Raw genomic sequence first — 18,447 nt, 5'->3', positions numbered from 1 at the left:
TACCTGTGTTACTCCGCCCACATGCCTTTTCATTGTTAAGTGACATTGATATTCTGATCCACACAGTAGGTGGCGGTAATGCACCTTAACGTTGGATGCCACCTGCCATAAAACAAGAAGATAAGAATAAGAACAACGTGACTTTTCAATTAGTTTCCATGGTTACGTTGTTCCTGTTCGGCGAGTACATCTTTCATTTATCTATTTAAATATAACGCTTAATTTTAAAGTTGCGCTTTTAGGGTGTTGCGGGAAAGGGGAAGCGCCGCCGTCTTGAAGGATTTTATGGCTGCACAGAGGACCTAGACTGCTGCATAACATGCCAGGGGGGAGTGATGGGGGATGAATTATGTACAATCAAATGAACAGCAATCAAATCAGTATTAAATAAATATCAATGACATAATCATATCGTTGCATGTTATTTACAAACAACTCTAATATTGATACAATAACCCTTGTCATTATCTAGTAAATTCATAATTTAATAGCTTCTAAAGACTTGACACTCTTGATAAAAACACTCATCTTTTATTTAGATATTACTAACATGAGTAACCTTAAAACATTGTAAATAAACAATAACCTCATTGACATGATGATTTATATTTCATAATTGCTAAAAATGTGACGATTTATAAGCGGTTAGTTAATTCTTACATGTGAATGAAACGTTTTCCAAACACAATTATCAAATTCAAAGTGATAAAATGCACTTGTGTGACTGGAAAAATCATGCACTAAAAAAAACTCATGCTTTAACATCTCGAGGAGAGACATCACGTGGGTCTCTGTACCACCAAATGTTAATCGCTGTGCTGTTTGTATAATTTCCCGTTTGCCGTGGCATTACTTTGCCACTAACCAATGAAAAAGCATGTGGACAGAGCAACGCATTTAGCCCCTCCCTAGGTGTAGTCAAGCCTCGATCTGCAGTCTGCAGACATGGAGTTTTCTGTGCAGAAACACAACAGGCAAATGGCTGGGGACAATGGATAGTAGTGTTGCAAGTTAAGAAAACGGATCCATTCCTTATTATTTCTAAGGTAATATTGTTGCTCCACACTCCAGTCCGGTAGTGGGAATTAAAATGTATTTCTAAATCCCTTTTCACAAAAGTGCATCGTTCTTTTTTTACTATACACTCTAAATGTGGTGTTTTCCTTTTCAGCTGTTGGGTTCTGAACCATCCAGCGACAGTACAGGAGAAAATATGACCAACTACGAAAAAGTGATTTCATCCGCAATCCTTTTCAGCATCATCTTTCTTTTCGTGTTTTTCCAAAACGCTGTGATATTCAATTCCCTGCAAACATCTGATGATGATGATGATGGAGGAGGTCTGTGCGCTTGTGATCAATGTGTCAGAGATCTGAATGATGATGACTGGTTCTTTATGCGCTACAACCCAACAATTCCAACAATGCTGAACAAAAAGAATAGCGTGTTAAAGAAAGATGTCTATAGATGGTGGAAAGTAAGCAAATTCCCTTTTATCTCTAATATAAAATATGATGTATGTATTTTGTGTTTCGGATAATTGTAGGGTTTAAATAGACAAACTCTCAGTCAAGTGATCTAAAAATCTAAAATGTCTAGCCGCATCCACAAGAACTGCTGCTAAACTTGATGATGTCTTTATACATCTGTAGGGTCTGCAAATTGACGGATCTAAACACGTGTTCATGGATTTGGTGGACACATTGTTTGCTCTCTTCCCAGATGAAGAACATTATTCGGACGCTAGTCTGGATCGCTGCAGAACCTGTGCCGTGGTCGGAAACTCTGGGAATCTTTTGAAATCCCATTACGGTGAACAAATAGACAGCCATGACTTTGTCATAAGGTAACAGCTACTTCTTTAAAACATTTACATCAATCCATATTTAATCCAGTTGTGCTTTACAAGAATGACAAAAAACACATTTTAGAACAAACAGTTGATTGACAGAATTGATGATGTGGGGGTGAATTTTAAACCCTTTGAAAGAAATGTATCCTTGTCAAAAAATACATGTCATTGTAGATAAAGCTTCCTTGTAGGTTACAGTCAGTGGTGGACGAAGTATACACAAACCATGTACTTGAGTAAAAGTAGAAATACCCAGGTAAAATATTACTCAAGTAAAAGAAGAAGTGCTGCCTTAAACTTTCATTTGAGTTAAAGTAGAAAAGTATTTGCCTTCAAATGTACTCCAGTATCCAAGTACTATGATTTGTTTTTATGGCTATAATGTCCTATTATCACTTTTGTCACAAGACTCTTGCTTAACTCTAATTTCATTAAAGACTCTAGCCTCTAATGTCACTCTTGGCACACCAATCTACTAATAAAATTACATTCATTAGTCAGACAGACACTGATGTCTATTTACATTTTCATAAGCCCAAAACCTTGAAGCCAAACAATTTCCTTTAGAACAAAATTAAATAACAGGACTTGAGAGCAGTTTCGGTTTAACATTTATTTGTAACAGTAATCCAAGTTTTTATTTAAACTTAAACTTGCAATGGAACAAACGGATCGTAAAAACAAATATGTACTTATCTAAGGGGATTCACTGAACCGTACAGCACATTCTCGCTAAGAGATTAGACATTTCTCCACTTTGAATTCTTGAAAGCAGACTGTTGGTTATGTAAGTATCAAGCCCATCTTCATTCCTGATAAATGAGACAGGTGTATTCCTCCTCTCTCATTCTTTTTACTCAGAGAAGGCACTTTTAAATGAAAGACTCGTTCTTCTTTTCAAGAAAAATCGCTTTAGGTCATGGGTGTTGTGGCAAGTTAGATTCGGTAGTTTCTTCCATGATTTAACTTATAAAGACATTGGCAGTCAAAATGTTATACTGTTGCAGAGAGTTGCACTGAATCTGATGTGATGTTGAATCGTATGTTCGCGCTAAGTAGATAACATTATCAAGGCGACAACAGGGGCAAAACAAGCTAAAAACAAAGAGTGCGCTGTGATTGGTGGCTCGTTTTACCAGTTAAGTTTTTATTGACTTATAAATAAAAACGAACGAATGAATTTGAAAATGTAGTAGAGTAAAAAGTAAGATATTTGACTTTGAAATGTAGTGGAGTTAAAGTAAAAGTCTCCCAAAATTGAAATACTTGAGTAAAGTACAGATACACAAAAAACTACTTAAGTACAGTGACGAATTACATTTACTTCGTTACAGTTTACTACTGAAATAGCTGAGCTTTATGACAGTATGATTTGAGAAATGTGCCATTCTGGTTTTTAGGTTGTGGCCCTCGATTAAAGAGAATTGGAACAAAGTGTCAGTGGAAATTGTTAAATATTTATCTCCTCCTTTTTCACAGGATAAACAAGGGTCCAACGAAAGGTTATGAGCGGGACGTGGGGTCTAGGACCACCCACAGGATTATGTACCCTGAAAGCAGTGTGGACATTGATAAATCCACCCATCTGGTTCTTGTGCCCTTTAAGATCCTTGATCTGCGCTGGCTCATCAGCATCTTCACCACTAAACACATCAAACGGTTAGACAATAAATACCACAAAAAAAAAACCTTGAAAATATGGCTTTCTAAAAACAAACATGTGGAAATTTTCCTTAACCACAACTTTTGAGAAACAGAACAACAAAAGAACTGGGACACCCCTAATTATTTCAGTTTTTCTCAATTTGGCATTTGTACGTGTTTGAGTAAGACTGTCATTTTTGTTTCATTTTCTGAACAAGTAAAAACATCTGGGGTAAAGCAGGACGAGACAAACGTGCAGACCTAGTGATGTTAGACTCTTGAATGAATGAACAAAATAATGGCATAGTCATACTCTGCACGTTTTGCTGTGTTTGCTTAGTGCAAAAGACTAGCTATGCAAATACTGTAAATGACAAAAACTTATCGGCCACTTCTGGGAAAAGTCAACAGGCAGAGGAAACCTACATTGTTTGGTTTTTGAAAAGCCGAGGTGATCGTTTCATTGCCTCTATGTGGCAGTTATGCAGCTTATTTTGTTCAGTCCAGAAAAATCACCAGCTCAGTCATAGACGATGGGGTTTGTTCCCTATGGTAACTGCTACTACACGCACAATTGAGGCAGCAAACAGCTCCTCGTGGGACCCCAGGGGCGTGGTCAGGAGTCGTAGCACGCTCAGAGAACGTAAACGTTGGTGGCCGACTCGATTCTAAAGCAGTGATGGCACAATATTTGAGCAACGGCTGGCTCGTCTGCCACTACTTCGGGTAATGTACATAGCAGAAACCCTAATAAATCCTCAGTTTTACCAACGTCTGTACTTTCGTAAGGACAGCGTCACTATGAATCTGAGGGGTCATGTCTCCCCTTCCGTAGTGCCATCTGCTCGCCTGCATGTGCTCACAATTAAACAAAAACATCAACACAGAGAGAAAGCAAAGACACGCTAGAAATGAACCCTGACATTAGGATGGAATAAAACCTGTTTTTTTTTCTTTGGCATTGCTGTAGAAGTTCGTTGAAGGCCAACTATGTGTATGTGGCTTGAAGCGACAGTTCGCACAAAAAGAAAAATAATTTGTTCAATCATGTCTTTCAAAAGATGACTGAAGGGTACCAAGAATATGATACAAAAGAATGTGTTTTGAGAAATGTCTCCAAAATGCGGTTTTGTGTTCAAAGGTCAACAGGGTTGTTGGGTTGCCATCGTTCTTTAAAATATCTTCTTTTGTCTTCTGCAGAAGTCATACAGGTTTAGAATGACAAGAGGATTTCATTCATTTCTGGGTCAACTATACCTTTTATATTTTTACCTTTCGTTTGAGACAGAACACCTGCTAAAATCATATTTCAGCCTTTATCTTTGATGCTTAAGTTGTTTTAACCGAATGATCTTCGTGTTCTGCAGCACGTACACTAATGTGAAGAGTACTCTAAATGCTGACACGGACATGGTATGTACCCTTAAAATCAGTCTTATGCTTTAGATTCATCTTATTTTTATTGAATAACTACTCCATTATTCTTTAAGGTGATGATTCTCCATCCCGCATTTATAAAATACGTTTATGATAACTGGTCACAAAGGGACGGCAGATATCCATCTACAGGCTTCATTACACTAATACTGGCCCTTCACATCTGTGATGAGGTAAAATCCCTTTCCCTCTCTGATATTTGATTCACAGAGTCTAATGTTTGCTTTGGCGAACTCTGAACCTCTCTTGAACCAATTAGATTAAAATAGATGATCGGAGTATCTCTCACACAGGTTAACGTTTTTGGATTTGGAGCAAGAAGGGATGGAAACTGGCATCATTATTTTGACAAGACTTTGGCTCACTTTTCCAGAGGTAGCCATGGTGGAGACTTTGAAAATAAAACCATGCATGAGCTTCAGTGGAGAAACAAGATATTCCTGTATAAAGGGTTATAAAATATATTCGTAATTAAAATGGGGTGGGCTAGTATTGTGTTCACCGTTTCAAAAAAGATGTGCCAAATGGTATTAGATCATTTTAGTTTGTTTCAGGGTGTCCGCGAGGTCTTAAAGTATTAAAACTTGATAAAAAAATTGAGAATATCAAGTCCCTTAAAAAGTATTAAAGTCTTAAATGCCATATCCAAGTTATTAAATTGTGTATCAACTTTTCATACTTGTCCAATGAGGTCACATAAGTTTGCCTGAATTGTAGGCGAATGGGAGGTTCATTTGCACCCGGTAGTTAAACAACATTGTTGACTAATGGGGACATGCAAGGTTTCGTGCAAATGGTTGTAGGTTAAGGAGTTGGTTCCATGGCCGAGGGCAAATGCTGGGAACAACCGTGAGGTGTAGCATGTTGATGAATTATGAAAAAAGCTTTTAGTCTGCTGTTTGACATTCAGTTGACACAGTGGATTTCTTTCTTTGTGGCATGTTGTCACATGCTAACCCAACAACTATAGGTGGATTTACATGGATAAGGGTGAATAAGCAGCTTGGAGAATTATATTTACAGTATATGATTTTAGTGTTCGTTCAGTCCTGTGGTGTTTGGTTGGGTATTCAAATTAAACCTTAATGCCATTTTATGATCATCCAGCTTGTAGTTGTTGCACGTTTCTCAATGATTATTAATGTCTATTCTACATTCTTGGCACTCGTTTTGTTTAACTTTTTGTCTAATAAGTCTCTTTGTGATGATGTCACACAGGATTTTGTCTTGTGACCCTTTGCTTTAGTGTAGGCTAGTGTCCAATAATCACACGACATAGATGTAAGAGAATAACAATCTAATTGTTTTTCAGAGATTTTGCTGCCACATCTTATGCACCAATGACACCCTCCAATGTTAATTGAACAAAATGAGCTGACATGAAATCATTAATAATGGATTTTAAAAACAAGACCCATACACATTTAAACTGCTTTAAATGGCGTGACACAACGTTATCGATGTATCTTTTCCATTATACGGTATATACTGTTTTTGTTTAATAAAAATGTTTCTGAAATGGATGCTGAAAAAGCAGCCGGTACCAGAATAAAATAGATGTTCCTATATAAAAAGCATTGAAGTTGCTTGAACTCAACATTTCAGCAAATTTGGTTTATTTTGATTACATTTGTGTTATACGATGGGTTTTTTCATCTTTTTAAATGTGGACGAAATGTAAGTGACGGATGTGTATTTACTGTATAGACACACACTATGCATACAGACTTTGTCTCTGAGTTCTTGAATAATTGGCCATTGTGTGTGTTTCTGTAATATTGTATTTGTCTGCATGTGTAGGTGGGTAAACATTCAGTAACACAATTATTAAACAAATCTCAAATATCTCTCTGTGTGTGTACACGCATACACCGGCGAAGAAAATAGGAGAACATTCAAGAGACCATTTTTCAGATTTTGAAATGTAGACTATATGTAGGTATGTGTATAGATAAAATGATAATTTTTGTCTAATTCTGTGAACTCAAAATATTAGAAAAGATACTCTGTATATTTTCAGACATCAAATACTGCAAAGAAAACAAGTTAATATTAACTTTAAAAGTTTTTTCTACGTATTTTACACGTTCCAAAATTAGTATGTGATAACCTGGATTTTTATCACAGTTCATCATGTGCCTTATGCTTTCAGTATTTTACATTTCTGTAGGGTTACCTTTTCACTCCTGAGGTTTGATTTTAATGAAATTCAACAGACACTAGATTGGAATGCTGATGTGAAAAGAAATTTTGGAATGCTCTCTTAATTTTTTTTCCACTGATTCGGTCAAATGAATCCATGTAAGATCAATAACAATGTTTTAGCATGACATTTGATCCAATAGATGTGTCAATGTATATATGAAATCACGGGGGTGGTTGATGACATTCAGATTAATTTACATTTACATTTAGTCATTTAGCAGAGATTTTTTTCCAAAGCGACTTACAAATGAGGTAAACAATGGAAGCAGTTGGCACAATTTAAGAACAACAAAAGCCTAAATGCAGATTATTCCACACACATGGAACCGATCCAGAGAAGGTACCATATTGTTTAGGGCGAATCTACAGGACCGGGTGGTGCTGATAACATGATCCGGGAAGTTTACACCACTCCCAGGTTCTTGGCTGTTCTGGAAGATGTGATGGTTGATGAGCCCAGTTGAGTGGAGAGGTTGTAATGAATCCCGGTCAGTCGGGATTACAAGCAGTTCTGTTTTTGCAAGGTTCAGCTGCAGGTGATGGTCCTTTATCCTGGCTGCTCTTTCCAGTCTCAGGGCTTCGATGACCAAGAGCAGCGCAGTCTCGGTGGAATGACTGATCTTGAAACCAGACTGGTTGCTGTCCAGGAGGTTGTTTTGCGAGAGAAAGGGGGAGAGCCGTTTAAATACAACACATTCCAAAGTTGGGCAATGAAGGGGAGGAGAGATACCGGTCTGTTGTTATCTAAGAGTGCAGGATTATCAGTGTTTTTTTTCAACAGTAAATTACAAATGAGGGTACATGCACTACAACCATTTTATTTTAAGCACGCTTAAAAAAAGCGGCCATAACACACAGAGCTTCCGCATCAACTCATGTTAATCTTGAGTAATGACAGAATAGTACCACACCCTTCAAACCAAGGCGTGCTTTTCCGGGAGAAGAAAAGTTGTTACGTAATGATTTTTCATGTTAAATACTTTCAGAAACCTGTACAAACACTGGGGGAGTGTATTGAGCACAGAAATACCGCGTCATACGTCCACAACAAATTTTTTTTAGGCAACACTAGCTGTGGCCTAGCGGTTAGAGCGTTGTGCTTGTGATCAGAAGGTTGCCAGTAAGAATCTCAGTGCCAGCAGGTCATGACTGAAGTTAACCTTACCCCTGATTGCTCTGCAGTAATGTGCCACTTTAAAAACTACTGGTAAGTCGCTTTGGATAAAAGCGTCTGCCAAATGAATAAAAGTAAATCAAAGTTACCTCATCACTTACCATGTTATCTGTAAGTAAGTTTGTTTTTGGACCTTTGCTTTTTCTTCTGGACAGATGCCAGGGTGTGAATAGTTTTCTTTTAGATGTTTTGTTTTCTTTGCAGGTATGTAACAACAGAGAAGCAGGAGAGACGGTTGGTTGTTTGACCAAAGACAGGGTAGATAAACAATCGCAGGTCAAGGTTAAAGAGGGTTCAAACAGTAATTAAAATGTACTACGGTCATCTAAGACAGTGGTTCCCTACCTTTTTACATTTACATATATTCATTTGGCAGATGCTTTTATCCAAAGCGACTTACAAGTAGTTTTTTTACAGTTTCACATTACTGCAGAGTAATCAGGGGTAAGGTGTCTTGCTCAAGGGCCCTTCAGTCATGACCTGCTGGCACTGAGATTAGAACCGGCAACTTTTTAAGTAATGTGCTCAACACTGTTTATTTTAACTGATGCAAAAAGTTCAGAATAACTAATAAATGTGACCGTAGGTTTTATTTCACAAAAGTATTAAGACTGTGACCTGCATAACTACATTCCAGTGGTGCTTGGGCACAGCCATGCTGGGTTTTTTTTCAAGCCTTTCAGTGCATGACTTTACAGGAACAAAAGCAAAATACCAATTGACTTTCCTCTTATATTTGTTATTTGAATGTATTTTGCGGATATGTATTGCTTAGGGAGCTAGAGTTCATTTTACACTAATATTTTGTGTTTGTGTCATTTGATCTGACTACTACGAAATAATTAAGCTCACATACATTGTCCAAATTTCCTTTTTTTATTGATATTACTTGAGATTAATCCCAAGTAACAAATGAATTCACGAACCTGTCAAGGAAGAAAAACATGTGCACAGATGATTATTTGACTGTAAAGTATATAAAGAATAGAGTCGGAATATGCTTCTTATAACATAATTACTCTTTCTGCACACATTCCGTATATGGCATATGTTTTCTTGTCTGTGTATAACAAGATATTTTAGAATGCCTTAAACAGGGATCAGTCCCACAACCTTGTACTTGTCTTAGATCATTGTTTCCCAACCCTGGGTACGTGTACCCCTAGGGGTACGTGAGCAGTCCCCATGGGGTACGTGGGATGATTCTCAAAACAATATAATCATGTTATAATTTTTTTTTATAAAAACCATTCAGTTAAGTCACCCGCCCACTGATTCTCAGCTCGCTTGTCCGTGGCCGCGGTAGTGTAACCATAGCAACAGGCAGTACATGTTACACAGACACGAGGGATTGCACGGGCCCGAGCGATTTCACCCAGACGGGGAACGAGGAAGAGCACGACTCACCACCGTGCACTGTACCCGGCGCACCGAGACACTGTCTGTCTGTTTATTTTTGACTCACCACCGGCCTACCCTTTAATATATTCCCATCCGGGGCATTGGGAGAACCGGAATAGTTGTGCGTGTGATTTCTCTATTTGTTACACAGTCTTAACACCTAACAACGATCATGAAACAATGCTGCAATAGTATTTTTAGTAATATTGACACTAAGTTAAATATGAATCGTCTCTATTAGCGAAAGGATAGAATCTTCTTGAGTCAGCACACCAGATTTTAATACACTAAACATGTGTTTAAATAATTGCATGACTCTTTTTGTGGATTTTAGCTTTGATTTATTTAATGACAAGATGAAATTCAAGTTGAACATGCATGTTTCCATTTTCTAAATCAAAAGTGTGTGTTCAGTACGCCAGCAGAGTCTGAGCTTTAAACTTTGTTTTGTGAGCCACATGATCTCATGAAAAAAGCCATTAGTTATGGCATTTAGCGTCTTTGTTCCAAAGGCATTTATTGAAATTACATTGTGATGACAAAACTACTTTTTTCCTGGGAACACACAGCACCCGATGTTACACCAAACAGATAAATTGGCACAATTTTGACAATTGCATTATAATGACCACCGGCAGATGTAACTGGGACACTTTATCTAAAAATATAATGACCTCCTGATAATATTTAGAGATCTGTTTCTTCACAGGATCCCTTCACTGCTCCGGGCTACGAGACATTTATTCGGAAAAACCGGTGCAGCATTGGCTGATCGTTCAGAAGTTTGAATGTTCAGTGGTCCACTCCTCAAGATGTTTCACAATAGTCTTCCACACAACTTCCACACCCAAAAAAATGCATTCTCTGCTTTGACGTGCCCATGTACCCTACGCCGTAAAACTGGGTAACTTAAAATACATTACAGCATGTGTATGCAGGTGTTAGCAGTACAATATGCTCTGGTTCCATTTCCTGAAGGGTTGCATGACACATTATCTTCTTATGAACACCTGAATTTTGTTTTCAAGGTAAAGGCGCATTATAGTGTCAAATTCAAAGCTGCCGCTGTGAGCGCCGGTGCGGAGGTTGGGCCCGGTTTTCTCAAAGTAGTGATTCCAGTTTCCATACTGATCGGCACCGAACCCAAATGCAGAAACCTGCATCGATATTTAGAAAATGGTCAAATTCATTCAATAGAACGAAAGACAGAAAAATATTAGATCAAGCTGATTTCTATATAGAAGATTATTTTCATTATTATGTAAGGTATAATGTACAGGCAGCCGGTTGTTATGGCAGAAATAAGCCCCAACAGTGTGATGCGGGTCTTGTATCACACTGAAGGGGATTATTTCGCGATAACAACCGGCCGTTTATAACGTGGCTACAAATTTGTCAAAAAAACTGTCAAAATGATTTTTGAGAGGTTGTTATCTGCTTATATCGAATCTGCAAATATCACGATTGGCCAAACAGAATCAAGCATTTCTACTAGCAGTGTAATAACTAGGTTTATTATATTTATATATTTTATATAATGCTTTCTATATTATTTATATATTTTAAAGAACTACCTGGTCACAGAAGTGCAGGGCAAATACAATTGCGAGGAAGCCAGTGGATGGATATCGGCCACGTTTTAGCAACCAAATCTCATGGACGTATTTTATAAAAGCCGGATGTAGAATCATCACCTGAAAGATTCAATATTTGAAATGGCTGAAATAAACTAGAATTGCATTAACAGTGGCAAGCTCAAACATTTCTGTTCTTTAATGTCCCTGTTTAAAAATATCCTGCCCCACCCTTACATCAAAAGGCTCTTATTCATACCCGAGCAGGTTATGCTACTGTGTAAAAAACAGAACACAACAACACCCACAAATGTATTCAGAAGCACATGTCATACTTTTAAAAGCATTTTGATGAACTTGACAACATGGTTAGACAGGATCTCTGACTGGGGTGGGGTTGCACAAAAGCATAAACACGTATTTCTGATTTATGGACTGTCACCTACTTTTAGCAGATGGAACAATGGAGCTATGAAAAGGACAGCCATCACCAGCCCCTCGACAGAATGCAAACTATAACTTCAGACTGAGAACTCACCTTATGTCTGTTGGCAGTTACACTCGGCTTAACGTTGATGTAAGTGCTATAAAAACAAAAACACAAACATAAAATGATTTTCAATTTGTATTTTTTATTTATTATTAAGTATGTACTTAAGAAAAAGTATCATTGTGGTTTCAATAGTTCACCCGAATTGCAAATGAGTTTGCTATATGAGTAGAAAGTTGAAATGGGACAAACCCATCAAAATAATAAAAAGGATTCAACTTGAATACTACAAGGAAAAGTCGTTCTTATTCATGTTTATGTTTTAACTTGTACTTTAGAACCAGTTCAGAAATGTAACTTTATATCAGAGAAATTTCACTATTCTGCATCCAGTAAAGTGTAGCACGTGTACGCCATTAAATGTGTGATTGTCCAGTTTAGTGTATTTTAGCATTTTTGCAGAACTCAAATGTACAAAAAGTACATTTTGTCAAAAGACCAAGAAATTGCTATAGTATCTTGTAACGAAATTGGGCCAAAGGTGCATAGGATGCCATGTTTATTTCTATATTATAGTCTATAACATTGCTTTTGGATGACTTTATTGCTGAGGTCTTTTTCTGTTTAAATTCAACACACACTGAACCGATTTGGCTCAGGTATCGGAAAAAACCCAACATGCGCTCCAGCTTTTGCGATCAACAAATATTAATAATGGGTCAAACTGTTGTTAACGTATGCTTTACATATACTTTACATCCCACAAGCATATATTTGAGTAAACCCAAAACCCATCTTTTGCCTAAAACTAGTTTGGATTACTGTTTTGCCTCCCCACATACAGTATCTTTAAAATGTGATCGGTTGATAGGAATGCTGTTCCGGGAACATGACGAACCAGATAATATATTCTCTTGTTGTTATACCACAGTAAAAGTATTGTAAAAATGTTCCCACGAATCACTAGCGGTGCTCTAGACTCATTTTCCAAACTGGTTGCTCTGGTGCGAATCACTTTCTCAGTTGCTCGATTTTTTAAAATAATCATAATGACCTTGTATATTGATGAATCCTTCTGTTAATTTGTCACTCGGTCTTTTAAAATAGTCGATAAGTTTTATTTAAATATGCACTGCACGGGTGTAGGGAGGGGCGTATCGAACCTGATTAACAGGCAGAGTTTTCACTGGGTCAAAAATGGTCTTCGGTGTTGGGTGACAACATGGTCATTCACACCTAAAAGTACCATACCCATTTTGGTCGCAGTCTAGAGCCCTGACTAGACCATTACAATTCTGTGAACTGAAGCCAACACTGTGGAATGATCTCATGTAACTCTCCACGTCATATTTAGTTTTTTGTCTAAATGTAATGGCAGTGTTTTTAGGCCAGCTACACTGTCCTCACCGTGTGATGTTTTTAGTGGTGAAGGCACTGATGAGCCACTCCATGTCCAAGATCTTAAAGGGAGAAAGTACCAGGTAGGTGGAGTTGTCCATATCCACAGCGCTCTCAGGATAGATCAACCGATGAGTGGTCTTGGAACCCACATCCTCCTCAAAACCTTTGGTTGGGCCCTTATTTATCCTAGTTTAACAATAAAAGCAAAAAAAAAACACAACAGGTAAGAACTGATATGTTTATGGCAGTGACATATCTCAACTTCTCAACGTATTCATACCTAATGACAAAGTCATGAAAATCTATGAGTCGTCCATAATGGGATCCTTTGAGGTTTCCAGAATTTCCAAGCACAGCACAGATTCTGCAGCGATCCGGTCCAGCATCAGAGTAGTGTTCTTTACCTGGGAAGAGCGAGAACAACTTTGCCACCACTTCGGAGTAGTTGGATTCGATTTTATATTTCTGAAGACCCTGCAATGTTATGTAAAAGTGACTTCAGTTTCACGAAGGTTTCTCTAAAACATAGGGATCAAAGTATTGTAAAAAGCACTGTAACCCACTGCTTCTTGGGGCTTATTGCTATATTCCAGTAAGAAGAATACCTTCCAATACTTCAGGACACTATCACTAAGCACATGATTTCTCCTGGTGAGCAAAGGTGGGACAGAGACGTTGTAGAGTTCATTGAACCAGTGACTGTGGCTCTGCTGTCTGACACAGTGAGTACACGCACAGATCCCATCTGAGAAGTCGTCCAGGGGTTGGAAGACCAGAAACATGCAGACTAGAATTACACATATGACCAGTGTAATATAGTATTTCCCATATCTAATCCTTTGCATCCTTCCCTAAGTTCACCCCTGCAGAGAAACAAACCAACAAATAAACAAACAAACAAAGATCATTTTGGAGTGTGGTTTAATATTATAAACTAACATTCACAACAACAGGTGAAACAACATGTTACAAGTGTAACAACAATTTAATTACGTTAAGTACAGTAAATATATTTCTATACGAATATACACATTAAGTGGATATATATATATATTTGATTAATGAAAATAATAAAATCAACAGACGGTCCTTAGCCTCCTCGTTAGAGCGCCTGTTTCACACTCTCAAAAACAACTCTTCACTATATGACGTCAGCAACAAAATAGAGGTAGGACTATACTGACTGTCCAATGGCCAGGCATTTTTAGTCCTCACGTTTCACTCAGATACACGGCACGATATGGAAAAGAAGTCAATAGGGGTCATTTGACACGGCTTTAACAAATATTATTGTTTGCTTTAGACGTAATACAATGTGTATACACGATTTAAGGTTTAAAAACGCTGTATTTTCCACATACCGAGCATGTTTGTATCTCCTCTTTGCTCCGCCTCTCTGAAACGCGCTGATATTTTACAAAGCTCGTCCCTCTGAAAAGCGAGGCGTGTTATGATTGGCCAGTTCACTAGTGCGTAGTGATTGGTCGAATACTGCGCAGAAATGTAACGCCTCTTACCATATTCGGAACATCAGGTTTCAAAACTACTGACAGGTGATAAAATGGCATCGATCCATCCTTATCAATTCGAGCCCGAATCTGATGCGGATAATGAAGATCAAGCCGATACAACTTTGTCAGCGTGACTCGAGCAGGATGTAAAGGATTGGTTAAGAGTAATTGACTATAAACAAACAACAAAATACATCACACAGAGTTTGTGTGAGATAGAAACAAGCTTGCATTACAGCAGGGAATGGTAACAAAATAAATACCAAGAGTGATTCGGCCTTCTTGATCAACCAGTGTTACGCCATGTCTCGTTGCATCTTTTACATCTTTTGTTCTGACACTTACATTTTTGCAATTTTACGTGTCTAATACATGCATGGGCAACTTATAACAGACCAAAGAAAAACATGTATTTCCGGCGAATCATCCCGTAAGTGCTTCGAGTTTATGCACCCAAGCTCGCGAGTTATTAAACCATGATCGTGTCACTGTATTATAAGAAATTACTTTTAAATGCTGGTACACTGTTAAAATAGAGTGCGTAAATATTTGTTAGTAAATAAGATACCATAAAAAGCTGTACTATCCTTCTCCAATGTTTTAATGGGTCATTTTCAATACTGCACATAAGCCAGTTCACTAGTGCGTAGTGATTGGTTGAATACCGCACGGAAATGTAACGCCTCTTATAAACAAACAACAATATATATCATACAGAGTTTGTGTGAGATAGAAACAAATTCGCCTTACAGCAGGAATGGTAAAAAAATAAATACCGCGAGTGTTTCGGCCCTTCTTGATCAACCAGTGTTACGCCATGTCTCGTTGCGAGTCAACAAAGACAATAAACCTCATTATAAACACCACATTTGTTGCCTCTAGTTGCATAATACATAATTACTGATTATTAGGACTTATGTTGTCTTTTTTTCCACGTTGCACGCGTGTCTGCATTTGCAGATCACACAAAGAAACAACAACATCAAACTTACCTCGCGTTAGTCCGTACCAAAGTATTTTACAAAAGATTTACAATCGTTTACAATCATTTCACAATGAAACACACATCGTCTGTGCGACATGGCTGCGCCTGCAACGGCACAATGAGATTTACAAGACCGCCACCTAACTTGCGTTTAGATTTTGGGGGTCTTAGTCTAATCATACCACGAACTGACGTAGAGTCGACGGGGTGTGGTTACACGAGGCGTTTCAGGCAGGTCTGGGTGAGCATTCGCTTCTAGATAAAATACATCTTTTGTGCCGACACTTACTTTTATTGCAATTGTACGTGTCTAATACATGCATGGGCAACTGATAACACACCAAACACAAAGAAAAACACGTATTTCCCGCGGATCAGCCCTTTAAGTGGTCAAAATCAAGAAGTACCATCAGGTTGCGGTCCCATAAACAGAACAAACCTCAGGTTAAAGCCCCTTGCACACTGAGTCCGAGATCTCCGTCCGTCATAAAAAAATCGGATTTTCGGCGTTTTGCAATCCGTAGTAAGCATCTCGAGAAGCCTTTTTAACCATTCAGAGAAACGCGTGAAAACGAGCGCCAAATAAGAAAAAACGCATAGGAAAATGTCGGACTGCATATATGCGCAAAGACATTAAGACCAAAACAGCAGTGCTGCCAGGTTCATATCTTAACTTTAAACAGGCGGTAATACGCTCGTTTACATTATTTATACGAAAGCGTTGAATCCCGATACTCTTGTTAGACTTAGATACTGCTGTACATCTGCGTGAAAGGGCCCATAAGGTTCATTCAAACCACAACAAGACCCCAAAAAACTCCCAAAACAAGCGATTTCTCCTTTCGCGCCTACCTGCAGGACGACGGTCACTGTCTCCAACACACGAGAAGAATCCACCTGGGTGTGTTCCTCTTTAGTGACCTTTATTCGTGGCTCGTTTTATTACAACCCTGCTGTAAAAAGTGTATGTTTACAGAACCAGCACAATTGTTTGGGGATTCATTCTAACTTACATTTGTGTGATCGTTTGATTGGACTCAAGAGTGTATTGTGTTTTTAAAGAATGTCGGCTGGGTGAATATTAATGGGTTCAGAATACTGATCTCCATGTTACTTTACTGCAGATGAGGTTTTAAACTCGCTGTAATCTTAGACGCGCCCATATTAGCGTTTACGACCTACGTTTGCGCATGCGCAGAACGATCGGCGTGTGACGAAGTAGCGCATAGCTGAGGGTATGCATTGACGTCACTTTGCCACGTGAACACGCCGGGACACGTTGCCCTGAGTGGTAAAACACGCAGCCAAATGGAAGAAACAAAGAAGCGGGGACAAAAACACGCAATTATTTGCTGAAATTACAAGCAGCTGGACTCGACGGTGATCTTTACGACTCCCCTGTGACTTATAAAGGAATCAGGTGCATGGGCGTCGTAAAGGGGGGAAAGTTAGGACAATTCCAGTCAGGGGCCCCAACAAAAAGGTAAAAACTAATAAATTTTTAATTATATTATACACTATATAAATAATCATCATTTAGTATATTTAAAATAATAATAAAATGAATGATGTCTTTTATTTTACTTATTTTGGCAATAAAAGTTAAATATCCCCAATGGACCCCAAAAGTAAACATCCATATTGACCGAGCACCCCCCTGTGTCTGCATGAAATGGTTCGGTCCTGCCTCAGCGCACTCGTCATCAGTGACGTGTTTAGTTGCAGAAAGTCGCGTCGCGTCAGAAACAGAGACAACTATGTTGCGTAGTAACAAATCTGGTTTTCAAAAAAGAAAAAGAAACAAAATTGAGAGACAAAAGAAAGGGTGTCAATCTGTAACCCAGTTTTTTACCAAGAAAGGTGTGTAGCATTCTGTCTGAGTGGTATTAACCTTTTGTCCATAGTTAAAAAAGCTAGCTAGCTGCAGGCTAGAGAGTGGAGAGTGAATGTGAATAATTATCCAAAAAACATAATTATGAAATTTCGATTCACCGTTGGGCGCCAAAACGTCTGAACCGGAAGTGGCATATTTTACTAGAATGGCCATAACTCGTGAACCGGTTTAGCAATCTTCACGTGGCTTGTACCCTATGTGTAGATTCGCAGTCCGGGGTCACAGTAAAAAGGAGTTGGCGTTTGGCCACTAGGTGGCGCTATATTATACATGAACTTGAAAAGGGCTATAACTACTAACCGTTTGCCCGATCGACTTATTATTTGGTATGGTGTGTCTTTGTGCCATGTACCACGACTGTGTAAAAGGACAGTGGCGTATCTAAAGAAACATGGCAGTCATCGGCCAATGAAGTTTGAGCACTCATTAGACCGGGTTAACGGAACTCGATCGAAACGACACTCGCTGGGCTTGTTCGACTCATGGTCCTGAAGGTCTGTAAGAAATATGAACTCATTCGTTCACCGGGTGGCGAAGTAACGCTTTTGGAGTGCATAAACAATTGTATATCACGTGACATTTGACATATACTCAAACTATTGTTATCATATGATAGCTCTTCTCATTATGAACAACTTTGCCTCTGGACATGCTTCTGACGATTGAACGGTTTGTGAGTTATCGTTGACGATGTCAAAACCCTACTTTCGCGAACTAGTCCTAGGTTTTTCGACCGATTGGATCCAAACCAATGCAGATAAAATCTCTGGAGTGTTAATGTAAATAATTATCAAAAAAAGTTGAAATTTTCTTTCACAGTTGCTTAGGGGCGTAAACATTTTAAATAGGCGGAGCCTATTACATTAAAATGCCCATAAC

General features: G+C 38.4%; 2 protein-coding genes across 5 annotated transcripts; one reads left to right on the top strand and one right to left on the bottom strand.

The window, feature by feature from the left end:
• Positions 1-862: 862 nt before the first annotated feature.
• On the top strand, positions 863-6,780 carry LOC306910057 (CMP-N-acetylneuraminate-beta-galactosamide-alpha-2,3-sialyltransferase 1-like). Its single transcript, XM_079484277.1, has 7 exons — positions 863-1,046; positions 1,172-1,477; positions 1,653-1,846; positions 3,332-3,511; positions 4,864-4,909; positions 4,987-5,106; positions 5,227-6,780. The coding sequence occupies exons 2-7, from the start codon at positions 1,214-1,216 to the stop codon at positions 5,389-5,391; spliced, it is 969 nt and encodes a 322-aa protein (XP_079340403.1). The 5' UTR covers positions 863-1,046; positions 1,172-1,213; the 3' UTR covers positions 5,392-6,780.
• Positions 6,781-10,036: 3,256 nt separating this feature from the next.
• On the bottom strand, positions 10,037-17,056 carry st3gal1l2 (ST3 beta-galactoside alpha-2,3-sialyltransferase 1, like 2). 4 transcript variants are annotated; one of them, XM_079484664.1, is made up of 8 exons: positions 16,688-16,980; positions 16,527-16,627; positions 13,784-14,041; positions 13,459-13,652; positions 13,185-13,364; positions 11,826-11,871; positions 11,288-11,407; positions 10,037-10,870 (listed from the first exon to the last, which is right to left on the bottom strand). In XM_079484664.1, the coding sequence occupies exons 3-8, from the start codon at positions 14,021-14,023 to the stop codon at positions 10,706-10,708; spliced, it is 945 nt and encodes a 314-aa protein (XP_079340790.1). In that variant the 5' UTR covers positions 14,024-14,041; positions 16,527-16,627; positions 16,688-16,980; the 3' UTR covers positions 10,037-10,705. The 4 variants fall into 4 exon arrangements, with proteins under 4 accessions (XP_079340790.1, XP_079340789.1, XP_079340788.1 ...); XM_079484663.1 differs by having other exon boundaries at positions 16,527-16,624; positions 16,688-16,868; XM_079484662.1 differs by having other exon boundaries at positions 16,527-17,056.
• Positions 17,057-18,447: the final 1,391 nt, after the last annotated feature.

This window comes from Barbatula barbatula (assembly GCF_947034865.1).
Source record: "Barbatula barbatula genome assembly, chromosome: 21".
NCBI classification, from domain to species: domain Eukaryota; kingdom Metazoa; phylum Chordata; class Actinopteri; order Cypriniformes; family Nemacheilidae; genus Barbatula; species Barbatula barbatula.
This window is presented reverse-complemented; position numbering and strand designations above follow the sequence as displayed.